This window comes from Doryrhamphus excisus, linkage group LG9 (genome assembly GCF_037039965.1).
Source record: "Doryrhamphus excisus strain RoL-2023G ecotype Guam linkage group LG9, RoL_Dexc_Guam_v1.1, whole genome shotgun sequence".
NCBI classification, from domain to species: domain Eukaryota; kingdom Metazoa; phylum Chordata; class Actinopteri; order Syngnathiformes; family Syngnathidae; genus Doryrhamphus; species Doryrhamphus excisus.
The window spans coordinates 4,781,184-4,796,283 of NC_136365.1; the positions used below are offsets into that span (position 1 = coordinate 4,781,184).

Consider the following 15,100-nt stretch of genomic DNA (forward strand, 5'->3'; position numbering starts at 1 on the left):
AATTGCAAAAGTGCTTCAAAAAGCCTACAGTCAACAATGGTAATGGTAATGGTAATGGTAATGGTAATGGTAATGGTAATGGTTTTATTTCATTTGAACATGCATCAGATTACAATTGAATGCATCCCATAATCAGTTCACAGTTCCACATGTCCAAAAGGAGTAGGAAGAAGCAAAGCTTATTAAATCCTACCCCTTCATCTCGTACTTTTACAATCAGTAACTGCTACATTTGTTCACTTCCTGCTTTCCATAATACAGTTTAAGGTTTTTTTTGTTTTTGTTTTTTTTTAATAATGTACCTCGTACCGAAGTACGAGGTGATATGACCATACAATGACATAATGAATTGGCTCATCGTTGTGCATTGTTTGAGGTCCTTACTCAATCCATTCCGTAGTTTGATTCCACATACTGAAATGCTATGGCTTTTTAACTTTAGCTTTTTAAGTGTCATAACCATAGTGGCGGTGTGGTAGCGTCACGGTCTGGGAAGCTGCTTTTGGGCATTAGATGTTAAGATGTTTGGATTTATACTTTCAACATGGCTGAAAACATCTTCATTTCAGCCCTGTCCAGATGCTATATCTGTAGTATGGTTTGACGGGGCTTTTTTAAATAGACTCACAACTATTCCGCTTGACTTCATAGACGTTATTGCTCTGACACGATCACATTCGACAAATAACTTGCTCTTGCGGACAGCTTTGAAACCGCTGATGATTTGAACTCAGACATGTCTGTGTTGATTTAAGACTTGTTAAACAGGTCTATGATGTTATTGTTGTAACACAGTATAAAATAAAAGAACGCATGCCAGGCAACCACTAATATTATAGTACTGGGTACATGCGGACATATTTGGTGTTTTAAAAACACACCCATGGCAATTGGAACCATGATTTTACCACTAATAGTTGGGGTGGTTAAAATGAATACATATGGATACCTAATGATGATGATGTACTGTATGTGCAGAAATTATAAATATATGAGCATATTCCTTGAATCCTGTTTCCTGGATCCATCTCAAAGTCCAATCAAGGCCCACTACAGTACCAAATGTCATCAAAATCTTTAAAACCACCACTCATCTGTGTCTACCGTGCTGGGTCATGTGTGAGACAGCAAGAGAAAAGAACCACTAATGAAAAACAAACTCATTGGCGGGAAATATTTCACAGTCCGTGAAATGTGAAAATGCCTGTTTGTTCATTTGAGCCCTTCCCAAGATTTTGGCAACCATCAAAAGCCACTTATGAAGAATTGTTAAGCCTTTGCCAGAATCGGCCCTAATTAAGAATCCTGCAAAGATTGTAAATGCAGTTCCTTACTGGTCTGTTTACGTGTGGTTCCAGCCGACTGGAGCAGAACGCCATCAAAGTGATACCGGCCGGCGCCTTTTCTCCGTATAAGAAACTGCGAAGAATGTGAGTAGTTGGAGGAACCATATCTGATATATCTGATATACGATGTGTATATGGCTTTCTTTCACTTTTGTGTCATGTTTTCAATTCATTTTTATTATTGTGCTTTTCACAGAGACTTGAGTAACAATCAGATATCAGAGTTGGCTTCCGACGCCTTTCAGGGTCTGCGATCCCTCAACTCTCTGTAAGTAGCCTACTGCACGCAACCATTTCTTAGGCCAGTGATTGTGTGCTCATGCCAGATTTTTGTTCCATATAGTCCAATGACCATAGTTCGATTCTCCGCTTGGGAATCTCTGTGTGGAGACGTTCCAAAAACATGCTAGGTTAATTGGCGACTCCAAATTGTCCATAGGTATGAATGTGAATGTGAATTATTGTTTGTCTATATGTGCTCTGTGATTGGCTGGCAACCAGTCCAGAGTGTTCCCTACCGGATAATTGGAATTGAGGTAGTTTCCATACAATTCCTAAATGTATTGATTGATTGAAGAGTGTTTTTGTAGCCATCCAAAGTGTTTTATTCTGAGAACCCATTATTCATTCACTCCACTGTCACAAATTGGTGACGGTAATTGACATTTGTAGCCACAGCTACCCTGGCATACTGTTGGAAACGGCCTTTCCACATCAGGGAAATGGTCAAGTGTTTTTCCCAACTACACAACAGAAGAGGAAGACGGGTTTGAACTGCCAACTCTCCAGTTTCTTGAGGACCCGTCGTACCTCCTGAGCCTCCCATTAATTTTCACTTTGCTCACCTGTAAACAATACCGATGTCTGCCGTGATTCTACATTCCCAAGCATCGTAATTCCCTCCTCAATCTTAATTCTTCATTTCACTAAGACATTAAGACAACTCTGTGCTCCAACTTTGTGGGAACAGTTTGCGGAAAGCACTCTCTGTTCTGTTTGTATGAATTTGTTATGCTACCATTTAAGAACCCTGACCTCAATCCCATCAAACACCTTTGGAATTTTACTACAACAGAGATGGTGAGCCAGCAGGTCCACTACCAGTGAACTCTGACTTAACAAACGGTGGGGCTATTATGGGTCAAAGGGTGTTAGGAACTTATTAAACAACAGAGGAGTTCAGGTGCCAAATATAAGATCAAGACAATGCAGCAGTGCATTGGAGTCCAGAGGAACAGAGAGCACCTCCATATTCTATTTTCCATTTATGGGTCCGAATAGTCCAAAGAGTTCTCACAAAACTGTTGCTAACCACTTTGAGGACTGTTGTTGTTTATAAACATCCAGTACTCCGACATCTTCTCGAAAGTCTTCCCAGCAGAGTGAAAGCACCGCTCTATTTTATTTTCCGTTTTCTATCCAAGAATACAGTAAAAGTATTTCATCCGATCCATCTGCTCATAAACTCTGAGAAATATGCAAAGAATTTGACAATCATTCACTAATATATGAAATATTCCCAAATAGACGCTCGGGAAGAAGAAGCCAGCACCAAATGTTTATATGGACTGTCTGACGTAAGAGTTACTGTGACCTGAGATTGACTTCTAAACATTTGTGGTCCATGCGGGAAGAATGCTGCCGAATGTGTCAGCACGGCACATAAATCTGATAGAAGCTGACATTTAATCAGAAATCTAAATGTACTTTTGAGAAGAACGACTTTACCGTTGGCTTGAGTAGGAGTTTGGACAGTCGGGTTTGCGTGTTGAGGAGGAGGACAGGAGTTGAGGGAGTGAGGGAGGCGTGCCAGCTGCTTTTGTGAAGGAGTTATATTAAGATCTGGTGTCTCGTGAATCAATAATTCATGAATGTCGAATTGCTGAATGGAGGCTCCTGCCACCTCATTACACTTTCACCACTCAGCCAACGACGGGGACACCAACGTTCCTGCTGACGCATCGCTTCCACATTTAGGCTGCACTGTGTTTTCATCACCTATTGGAGTCGTCTGCATTAACAGTCGTGTGTAAAAGTGTTTGATTTCTTATTTTGGTCACACTTAAATGTTTCAGATCATCAAACATATTGAAATGTTAGACGGTGACAACATAACTGAACAGAAAATGCAGTTTTGAAATGAAACTTTATTATCAGGGGATAACTTGCAATGAGTCTCTTGGAGGCATTTTGCAGAATTGTTGTAATTCAGCCACATTGGAGTGTTTTCCAGCAGGAAGCGCTTTTTTTAAGGTCATGTCACAGCATCTCAATAGGATTCAGGTCAGGACTTTGACTAGGCCATAGGTGGATCTTTTGGATCATTGTACTGCTGCAGAACCCAGGTATTCTTTTTTTTCCCAGTGTCTTTCTTATGGTGGAGTCAAGAACATTGACCTTAACTATGGCAAGTGAAACCTTCAGTTCTTTGGTTGTTGTTGTGGGGTCTTTTGTGACCTCTTGGCTGAGTCATTGCTGCATTTTGGTCGGCCGGCCACTCCTGGGAAGCTTCACCACTGTTCCATGTTTTCACCGTTTGTGGACAATGACTCTCACTGTAGCTTGCTAGAGTCCCAAAGCTTTAGAAATGGATTTATAACCTTTTACACTTCAACTCGGGTGTGGAATAATGGGTGGCGAACAATTTTTCACACAGGGATGGGTGTTTTTGGCGTTTGGATTTTTTTTCTCCCTTAATAATTCATTCATTCATTCATTTTCTACCGCTTTTCCTCATGAGGGTCACGGGGGTGCTGGAGCCTATCCCAGCTGTCTTCTGGCGAGAGGTGGGGTACACCCTGGACTGGTCGCCAGCCAATCACAGGGCACATATAGACAAACAACCATTCACACTCACATTCATACCTATGGACAATTTGGAGTCTCCAATTAACCTAGCATGTTTTTGGAATGTGGGAGGAAACCAGAGTACCTGGAGAAAACCCACGCATGCAAACTCCACACAGAGATGGCCGAGGGTGGAATTGAACCCTGGTCTCCTAGCTGTGAGGTCTGCGCGCTAACCACTCGACCGCCATGCTGCCTCCCTTAATAATGAAATGTTTTATTTTAAAAGTTAATTTTGTGTTCAGTTGTCTTGTTACTGACAAATTTTTTAATTTGTTAGATGATCTGAAACAAACACAAAAAAAAGAAATCAGGACACTTTTTCTCTGTATGTGTGCATGTGTGTGTAGCGTCTTCTGCAGCGTTGCGCTGTTTCCCAGCCTCTGGTCTCTCAGGGCCAACCACTCAGCACAATGAAATAAAAGACAATTTGAAACACATGTCTTTGCACACGCAGCTTCACTCAGCATGCAGCATAGCGATGACTGATAACTACATTTGTGTGAAGGGGGTATTTGTAGAGCCAGGAAGTAGCAGTGTGGGTTCTCGACCCGTGCGTGTTGTATCCGTAAAGATAACGGCATACATTGCCATGGCCGCTGCCAGATTTACAAAGGCTCTTGTTTCTCAGCATGACATTACATGGAAAGTACTCTTTGTCCTAAATGTGCTGAGGTTTTCACCCGGAGTACCGTGAAATGCACAAAAAGCACAACACATTTTCTATTAAGGGTCATAATGTTTTGTTCATTATATATTTTGCTTAAGGCGACTACCAGATTACTTGGTGCATTAAATAAAATACCAGATCTGTTTGCAAGATTTTGGCCATTGAAAATTATTCTTTTTTGATTAAACAGTCATATTTGGCTTCTAAAGATTCATACACATGAGTCAGAGCTTTTCTTCTTGTCACTCACACACACCACTGACCTTTCAACCTTTTCAAAAAACTTTTTTTTCAAGAGGTGATGATGCAACTCCACAATAGAGAAGAGAGCATATTTGGTACATTTTAATGCCAAAATACATTATTATTGTTAATATTGACCAGGGCTGCCAAAGTGCAGAAGTTTCCTTTAATAGCGGCAATTTTTTTGACTCGCGATGAACATGTGCTCCTCCTGTTTGACCCTCTGTAGCCACAATCTGTAACAAATATTGAGGAGAGATGGAGAAAGAAAAGAGTATTTAGATTGGTAAAGTTGGCTTCAAAGCCCTGGCATATGGTTCTTGTAGCAAGACCAAAGTTATTTATATCTACTGTTTACCACAAAGAGTTTCCATACTTATTATAGATAAAATTGTATCTGTGATTAATTGTGATTAATTGAGCATTAACTATGGATTGAAATGTGATTAATCAAGATCAAATATTTTAATCTCTTGACAGCCTTAATATTAACATAATATTTTGATGTACATATCTTCAAGGTTTGTTGGTTATGTCAACAAGTAGGCAACCAGCCCCCAAATAGCCCTCAGGCTGCTGTTTGGACATGAATGCTTTTAAAGTGATATCTATTGCAAATGTTGATGCAAAATTTGAGTAGAAGGCATTTGTGGAGGTGGGCTGTACACCCTATTTTTGAGTCATGTACACACAGGAAATAACGTTCTCTTAGTCGGCCAATCACAGTCTCCATGGTCCATGAGATTAGTTTCCTTTTTTTTTGCAGAGAGGAGGGTGAAAATGTATGCCAAGTACGAAAAAACGTTTTGAAAAAAGAAACACGTAATGAAAACAATGCCCTACACTCCCCAGTAGGGCACGCCACTCTATTTGAGAAGCAATTTTATAAATTCACCTAATGTCATTTTGGATGCATTTGTTTTTGACAGAGTCCTGTATGGCAATAAAATACCGGAGATTTCCAAAGGGCTGTTTGAAGGATTGTTTTCACTACAACTTTTGTGAGTAAACACTCAAACACACACGTTTGCATTTGCACACTCAATGTTACAATTGAGATTCAGCTGGAAATTGTTCCTTGTAATGGAAAAGCATTAATGCTGACCAAAAGGCCATCATTGTCATCATTTGCTCTCCTTCAATATTTCCTCCATGTCTTTTCAGGTTGCTGAATGCTAATAAGATAGCGTGTCTGCGGGTGGATTCCTTTCAGGACCTTCACAATCTCAACCTGCTGTCACTATATGACAACAAGCTGCAGACAATCGCCAAGGGAACCTTCTCATCACTGAGGGCCATACAGACGCTGTATGTACCTTAAAAGCACCAATTAACACCCCTGGATATACAATTAACTCTCAAGTCTCTTATAACCGTTCCATTATGTCAGAGGTAGGGAACCTATGGCTCGGGAGCCAGGTAGGGCTCTTTTGATGACTGTATCTGGCTCTCAAGCATTTCTTACCACAATAAAAATGTATTTTTGCTAACATTTTAAAGTAAACATCACAGAAATGACTGTTAAAAATAATATTAAAAATCAACAACTTTTTTATGCATTTTAATTCGTCCATCTATTTTCTGCTGCAATACGGCCGACCATATCCATCTGATATTTTCCAGGTCAAACACCAAAACTTGATTATTACTGGGTAATGCGGTAGTCTACCTCGGTCATTGAGATGTCAACATGTAAATATAAACTTTTCTCCTTTAGTCAAATAGTCACCTAGCTAAAGCTGCAGAACCAAGCCTTCTGGCAAAGATGGCCAAAAGAATGAAATATACTGAGTATGGTGTAAAATTATGCAGCAGCAGAAGTTGTATTAATGGCAACAAGTATTTGATTTATTATTAGACACTGCGCTGCTCACCAAAGTGTGCTGGCCACACCCCATTGGCGTGGGGTAGTGTGCCTGGTCTACGTAATTAGAGCCCATTATCTAAAACTGTTGGTCTTACATAAAAATGCACACATTTTATTGCATTCAATGTTTAAAAAAATGTATATGGCTCTCACAGATACACATTTTAAAATATCTGGCCTTCATGGCTCTCTTAGCCAAAAAGGTTCCCGAACCCTGCATTATGTGGAGAGTTCAACATTTTTTTTTCCATTTTCTCATGCACTCCAAATCATTTGTTTTATATCATGAGTTTTCACATTTTTGAGCTCACAAACTCACTTTAATTGTTGCATTCTTCTAATTAACGCCGCATCCTTCAATTATCTCACAATGATGGTACAACAGTGCTTGCCGACTGCCTTTTATTTACATACAAGTGTTTTTAGACGAGTCTAGTAGTACTACTAGAAAGAATATAAACACCGGAACTATAGTAGGCACTCTTCCAATACTAACACAGGTACACGGTAGAATGATTCATTTGTGTGTACAACTGCACTTTAACACTTTTGTATTATCTTCCTGACAGCTTGCATGTGTGTGTGTGTGTGTGTGTGTGTGTGTGTGTGTCTTTTAGACATTTAGCCCAAAACCCATTCATCTGTGACTGCCACCTGAAGTGGCTGGCAGACTACCTGCAGGACAATCCCATCGAGACAAGCGGCGCCCGCTGCACCAGCCCCCGGCGTCTTGCCAACAAACGAATTGGACAAATCAAAAGCAAGAAGTTCCGCTGCTCAGGTATGAATGAACACACAACGTGACAGACCTCCGGGGCTCATTATTATTCCGCTGACTGAACATTCACCCACACACACACACACACGCACAAACAAATCATAATATCTAAACTGACAAGCTCCCGTCTTCTCATTCTGTGTCTTCCTGCTTGATATTTTCCCTCAGCTTTCTCTGCCTGTCTCTCTCTGTACACACACACACACACACACACACACACACACACACATATATATATATATAACCACAGTACTTTCCTGAAATCTAGCTTTTGATTTCTCATGTTTCCTTTACTTGCACTCTCTTTTTTGTCCCTTCAATAGCGACAGAACAGTATTTAATCCCAGGTATTGTCAAGTGTGTGTGTGTGTGTGTGTGTGTGTGTGCATTGCAGGCACTCACTGACACCTTTTGTATCTTACTAAATCCACATGAACATCGGTATCTTAATAAAATCTCTCCATACGGAGACTCATTTGCCAGCTAAGTATTATTTAATCAAAAATAATTCCTTAACAATGATGCTCCTATTCACTAATATAGTAAGAAATGCGATTTTATATATATATATATATATATGTTGCCGAGGTTTTCACTGGTGAAATTCCTGGTGAGTGACCAGAATGGATAGGATCAGGAAGGAGTACATCAGAGGGACATTACATGTTAGAGGCCTTGGAGATAAAGTCACAGAGGCCAGACTGAGATGGTTGGGACATGTCCAGAGGAGAGATAGTGAATATATTGGTAGAAGGATGCTGCATTTAGAGCTGCCAGGTAGGAGGCGTAGATTAAGACCAAAGAGGAGGTTTATTGATGTAGTGAAGGAGGACATGAAAGAGACGGATGCAAAAGACAGGGTTGGATGGAGGAGATTGATTTGCTGTGGCGACCCCTGAAGGGAAAAAATCGAAAGAGAAAGAAGAAGAATTTATATATGTATTCATTGATACATATTCAGGGTGCACGATAATTATCGGACCGATATAAGGAATTATGATGTCATTCAGATGAAACCAATACCAATTAAAAATAGCTCCAATACTGTAAATTCCGGACTACTTTTTTCCCAAACTTTCAACCCTGACGCTTATTCAGTGATGCGGCCAATTTATGTAATTTTTCTAACGGCCGCCAGGGGCTCTCGAGTAGAAAAGGTAAGATTAAGACCGGTGGAATATATGCGTCGAGGAAGACTGCAACTTCTTGTCTTGTGCATAAATTAAATTAGCATGAACATACCCTCATCATGGAAAATGCAAAAACAACTAAAAACCTAACTCTTTAAATCTGTTTTAATGTCTGACTTTTTTATACCTGACTGCTGTGCCCCTCCCCGCTTTTACTCATGTTTTAACTGTGTATTAACCAATCAATGTTGGATTTTGGTGTGTCTTCTCTTCTGTTTACTTGTTTTATTCTACTTCACTCTTCTGTAAAGTGTCTTTGAGTATTTTGAAAAGCGCTGTACAAATAAAATGTATGATTATTATTACAGTAAAGTCTCGTTATATCGATATCAGTTATAACGAATTACTACTTATTACGATACTATTTTCATTTCCCAGCAAATTTCTAGTCTTTTATGATATAATTATACCGTTAGTACGATACACGGTTATTATGATAATCCGGTTACTACGATGCCCTTTTCATCTCCCGCCAGCCAATTTGGTCTGCTTATATCGATACAAAAGCAGCTTAAATCAATCTTTGCTTAAGGATTTCAATACCAAAAAAGAACACGGCGAACGGCTGCTTCCAGTCAACTTTATTTTTCACACTTCCACCACCAGAGCGCCGCACACACACCGATTCCCGCACTTCCTGGTTCACAGGTCATGCTCAACCCGCCCCACATAGCTGGCCAAACACATGCCTGCAACAGAAGAACCAACTGACATAGCATACACACCTATTCCAACGAAGACACAAGCGTACAAATACATGTATTTAATTGTGTTGTATTCAGATATCTTTTTATCGCTTGCAATAATCACTGTTTTTCATATGTTTTTCATATGGTGAGACGCTACCGTTTTACCGCCCGCGTCACAGGCACCGTTTGTGAAGAAAGTTATATTATTATTATTGTTAAGTTATATTATGAAAACAGTGTACCGTCTTTCTTTGTAAATATGTTTACATGTTTTAATGTGGGCACGTGCGGCTTATATACAGGTGCGGCTTGTATATGTACAAAATCGGTTTTCCTCTAAAAATTTAGTGGGTGAGGATTATAATCGGGTGCGCTCTATAGTCCGGAAATTACGGTAATTGGCAATTTAAAAAAACTCTCCAATGAGTCGGGGTTAAACGTATAGTGAGAAAATCAAATTGACTGAGACAATTCTTTGGTTCAGACCGGCCCCACAACGATTACCCCATGTTTATAAAAAAAAAAAAACTGGCCAGGGTTGGCATCAAACCTGCACTTTATTCCTTGAAAGGGAGCAGCGCGTACCTTGACACATTCTACCATTTCATTTTCTAATTGGTGATAGAGCCTTGGACTGATTTCACGCTGCATGCGCATATGGCATTTGCACAAAATGCACCCCCCACCCCGGGAATCTCCCTGTATTCCCGATGGCATGTCCACCCATCCCTGGCTGTACCTACATTATTGATGATAAAAGGAGCAATCAGATTTACATGCTTTGCTCACTGCATGCAAGTGGACCTGTGGAGCAAACCTGACAGACTTTACTTAATAGCCAGTCCTCCTTACTTCTTTGAGACACGAGCGAAAATAACTCATGATCGTGTGTCCGCCAGCAGCTTTTGTCTGTTCCGTCCCACTGTAGAACATCAAAAGGTCACTCGCTTGCCATGCTCAAAGGGGTGCTGGGAAATATGTAAATCAGACATTAGTGGCAGGGCTACTGCTGCTGCTGGCCGTCATTACTGCAGCAGCCTGGTGTTGTGTGTGTGTGTGTGTGTGTGTGTGTGTTCACTGCAGTCATTAACTCTGAAGCTCACCGGGGGACAGAGGTTTCAAAGCTCAGATAGCACATGCAGGGAAAAAGCTGAATAATTTAAGAACATTAAAAGTGTAAAAGTTCACTAAACAGACATACAGTAGATAAGTCCATTTAAAATCCTTACACGAGCTGTGGAAAAGTATTAGTATTATTATTATTGGGAATATTCTTTATTTAGTGGAGTTTGTTCTCCCCGTGTGTGGGGGGGTTTTATGCTGGCTGTCATTACTGCAACAGCAGTAATGGGTTTTCTCCGGGTACTCCGGTTTCCTCCCACATTCCAAAAACATGCTAGGTTAATTGGTGACTCCAAATTGTCCATAGGTATGAATGTGAGTGTGAATGGTTGTTTGTCTATATGTGCCCTGTGATTGGCTGGCCACCAGTCCAGGGTGTACCCCGCCTCTGGCCCAAAGACAGCTGGGATAGGCTCCAGCACCACCGCGACCCAGGTGAGTATAAACGGCGTAGAAAATAGATGGATGCACCTTGAAAAAATGGAAAAAACAAAAGTCATAAAGACATCATATTAGGAGACTAAAGTCATAATATTAACAGAAAATAACATGAAGTGTGCAATATTTTTAAAAGCCAAAATATTATCATAGGCAAACAAAACAAAACAAAAAATTAGGAAATTTAGGTTGGGTAAAAGTTATAACATTATGATAATTAAGTCAAAATATTATGAGAGTAAAAACGTAATATTGCAGGAAAAAAGTAAATTGTTTGTAATTTTTTATTTTATTTTTAAGTATAATGTAAGGAGGCGGTCGAGTGGTTAGCGTGCAGACCTCACAGCTAGGAGACCAGGGTTCAATTCCATCCTCAGCCATCTCTGTGTGGAGTTTGCATGTTCTCCCGTGCATGAGTGGGTTTTCTCCGGGTACTCCGGTTTCCTCCCACATTCCAAAAACATGCTAGGTTAATTGGCGACTCCAAATTGTCCATAGGTATGAATGTGAGTGTGAATGGTTGTTTGTCTATATGTGCCCTGTGATTGGCCAGCGTGTATGAAAATACAATGCTGATCTGCATCCTCTTAGAAATGTCTGCATAATTTACATGGGTTGGTTTAGAAAATGTATATAATTTGGGTGTTTGGTGGGCCAAATGAAAAGCTTTGGCTGGACACCTATTGAGGATTTAGGTTCTACAGAGACATATTATTCTAACAACATAAAGAAATACATTTTGAATAATAGGGGATCATTACATTCAAGAGCAAGGAGGCTGGAACGTGTGTTCAGCAGAGTATCCACCCAATGTCATTTAATGCTCACTGTTTACCGGTCACCGTACTTTTCCAGTTGAAACAAACTGTGGCGTGTTCTTGGGTTTTCATCAGTGTCCTGCTTCCTGTTTGAATACATAAAGTAAACTAATTTCTCCTTTCTCCTGCACTGCCTCTCTCACACACTCAGGAGTACACCATGTCGGCTGTAAGTAACACGCACACACACTAGAGACGCTATCCTCGCGTCATACCAAACTCCTACCTTACTTCCCTGAAGACACCTCTGACCTTTGACCTGATCCCTGTGCCCACCTGTGTATGTTTATGAACAACGACAATGGTCTTAATACGCATTTATATTATATTTCTGTATGTGAGAGTGTGTGACAGTGTGAGTGCCCCCCCCCCCCCAAGTGTGGCCTTCTCTTGGTTCCAATGTTGCTGTAAGTCTCCTCCCACACCTCTCTCCTATCGCTGCTACTTCCTGTTTGTTATATCTGCGAATCAGGATGTCTTCCAGCATTCCAGAGTTTCCTTCTTGTGTCTGCTTTTTTATTGACCTGCCTGGTTTTGTCTCCTCTTCCTTATCGCCTCCTCGTTATTCTTCCTGTTGTCTTTTCAACAAGCTCACCATCCCTTAGTTTTACACCTGCCTTTCTATCTCTTCTCCTTCCCGTCGCATCTTCTGCCTTCCTTTCTTTTTCTTTGACTCCTTTCCACTCCACTTTTTACCAAAAATGACTGACATCTCCTCTATTCTCTGCTCTCTCTCTCCATAAGATGTTTCTCACAAGTTAGTCAAAAATAGAAGTGGAGATAACAGTGTGAATTTCATTAAGACTAAATTAAGAATATTAAGTTTCCTAAAGCGTCTTATGGTCCACAAAAGCAAATGACCATATATTGCTACTAATAATTGTGCTTGCAACCTCCTGACACAAAACCTAGCTGCATTTGAAGTGTCATGAGGGATGGGTAACCAGCAACTGTAGCCACGTCTGCATGCGCTTTAATATTTTGGTTGCACTGCTTAGCTGTTGGTGTAAAACACATTCATGCTACACATGGCGTACTTTGTTTACAATGAACATATCAGCAGTATTAATGAAGGTTTTGGAAAGATGGTAGTCAAATGCATATTTAGTCGCATAGCAATGGGAGTTATAATATAATAATTATTATATTTTAATTTTATAATTATAATAATAGTAATAATTCTATGCATACATGTAGTCCTTGTCCAGTATTCATCAGTTATAAGCAAAATAATTAATTATTCAAACATCTACCGGTAGACTTGATCAAAATTGTTTGGGTTAACAAAATTAGTGAGAAACAGCTTTTACTCTTTCTGGACTTTCTCCCCTCCTCCTCCTCCTCCTCCTCCTTGCTCGCTGCCGCTCTCCTTCCTACCCACGTGTTCCAGTGGAGGAGCAGTCAGTCAGCAGGTTGTTCCTTTGTGCTTGATCTAACCATGTGGCTACCAGGTTCCTAAAAGTGGAACATGGTTCTGTCAAGCACCATGGAACGGCCCTGCCAGTCCCTACAGCATGGCCAAGATGTAAGACACATGTGTCTTTCTCTGTGTGTGTGTGTGTGTGTGTGTGTGTGTGTGTGTTTCTTATTTATCTCGGTTTAACAGGATGCCAAAAAGTCATTTTTTGTTAAACAATATGTTCCGTTTTTAAGGCTTTTTTAGACTTTGGAGCTGAATACCAGTAAATGCTGGGGCTCGACTCTTGCATGACCGTGGCAGCTCAGTGACCTTTCCATTGTGATTGTAATCAGGTACGGAAGATTACCGCAGCAAGCTGGGAGGAGACTGTTTTGCCGACCTGGCCTGCCCGGAGAAGTGCCGTTGCGAGGGCACCACAGTGGACTGCTCCAACCAGAAACTCACCAAAATACCAGACCACATCCCTCAATACACTGCCGAGCTGTGAGTCACTTTATTGACTGCCAAGTGCATTCATGTATTTGTGGCTTTTGAGTCCAAATGAAATGACCTTCATGTTGTCCATCTCCTCTGTGGTTATCGTCTGAACATCTCTCTCGCTTCTAAGACGCCTGAACAACAATGAATTCACTGTGCTCGAGGCCACGGGGATCTTCAAAAAGTTGCCTCAACTGAGGAAGATGTGAGTCAGACATGTAGAAACAGAGAAGGCACTTTCGGGTCATGAAGAGAAAACAGTCGACTATGCACAGCATCACTTCCTCATCTTGCTTTAAAGTCGACTGAAATCACCCCCCCCCCCCCCCATGCTTTCTCCTCTCTGCACCAGTAACCTGAGTAACAACCGCATCACTGACATAGAGGAGGGGACGTTTGAAGGAGCTTCAGGGGTCAATGAGCTGATTTTGACCTCCAACAGACTGGAAAACATACATCACCGCATGCTGAAGGGACTCGGTGGCCTGCGCACTCTGTGGGTACACACACACACACACACACACATACACACACATACATGCATATGCAACATGCACTTCATGGATAGGGTACAAGGATTGGTACAAAACTCTTAATCATGCAAGTTCCATAAAGACATGATTTAATTAGAACTTAACCCATGAGTCATTAAACACATTTGGACCCTTACGAAAAGAAAATATATTTATCAATATATTACTTTAAATATATTGTATTACATTATAATATATTATTTTTCCATTATATTTTCAAATACATTATATATTATATATTCATGTAATATATGGCAATATACTGTAGAATATACAAATGATTGCCGCTTTCAATATATTGAAATATATTACATTCAAATATATAATATATGAGTTTATATATCCCAAATTATATGCAATTTTATATATGTAAAAATGTAGTCCTTTTTTGGTCTTGATCGCAAGATATTTTTTATATGTATCAATATATACACATATATGATCTATGCATATATTGCAATATATTGAAAAATATAAACATAAGATCCCATATATGGAAATATATTTCCTAATACATTGCATTATATTTGCCAATATACTGCAATATATTTTTTTTCTATAAGGGGAGCAACCATTCTACTTCCTGTAAGTTAAATAGACTATTTCATATTCAAATATTACAGACAAATATTGAAATGATGCACTGGGAGGTATAGTGGAGG

The 15,100-nt window shown here is 40.1% G+C and overlaps 1 protein-coding gene across 8 annotated transcripts in view; it reads left to right on the forward strand.

Annotated features, from left to right (window-relative positions):
* Positions 1 to 15,100, forward strand: part of slit2 (slit homolog 2 (Drosophila)) — a 112,012-nt gene that overhangs the window by 74,712 nt on the left and 22,200 nt on the right. For 5 of the 8 annotated variants that reach the window (XM_078793253.1, XM_078793249.1, XM_078793250.1 and 2 more), the window contains exons 10-19: positions 1,359 to 1,430; positions 1,543 to 1,614; positions 6,036 to 6,107; positions 6,271 to 6,414; positions 7,591 to 7,754; positions 8,075 to 8,098; positions 12,160 to 12,177; positions 13,761 to 13,911; positions 14,036 to 14,110; positions 14,258 to 14,401. In XM_078793253.1, the coding sequence (XP_078649379.1) occupies positions 1,359 to 1,430; positions 1,543 to 1,614; positions 6,036 to 6,107; positions 6,271 to 6,414; positions 7,591 to 7,754; positions 8,075 to 8,098; positions 12,160 to 12,177; positions 13,761 to 13,911; positions 14,036 to 14,110; positions 14,258 to 14,401 (936 nt within the window). The remainder of the gene's footprint in view (positions 1 to 1,358; positions 1,431 to 1,542; positions 1,615 to 6,035; positions 6,108 to 6,270; positions 6,415 to 7,590; positions 7,755 to 8,074; positions 8,099 to 12,159; positions 12,178 to 13,760; positions 13,912 to 14,035; positions 14,111 to 14,257; positions 14,402 to 15,100) is intronic. The other 3 variants (XM_058067244.2, XM_058067272.2, XM_058067237.2) reach the window with 2 other exon arrangements.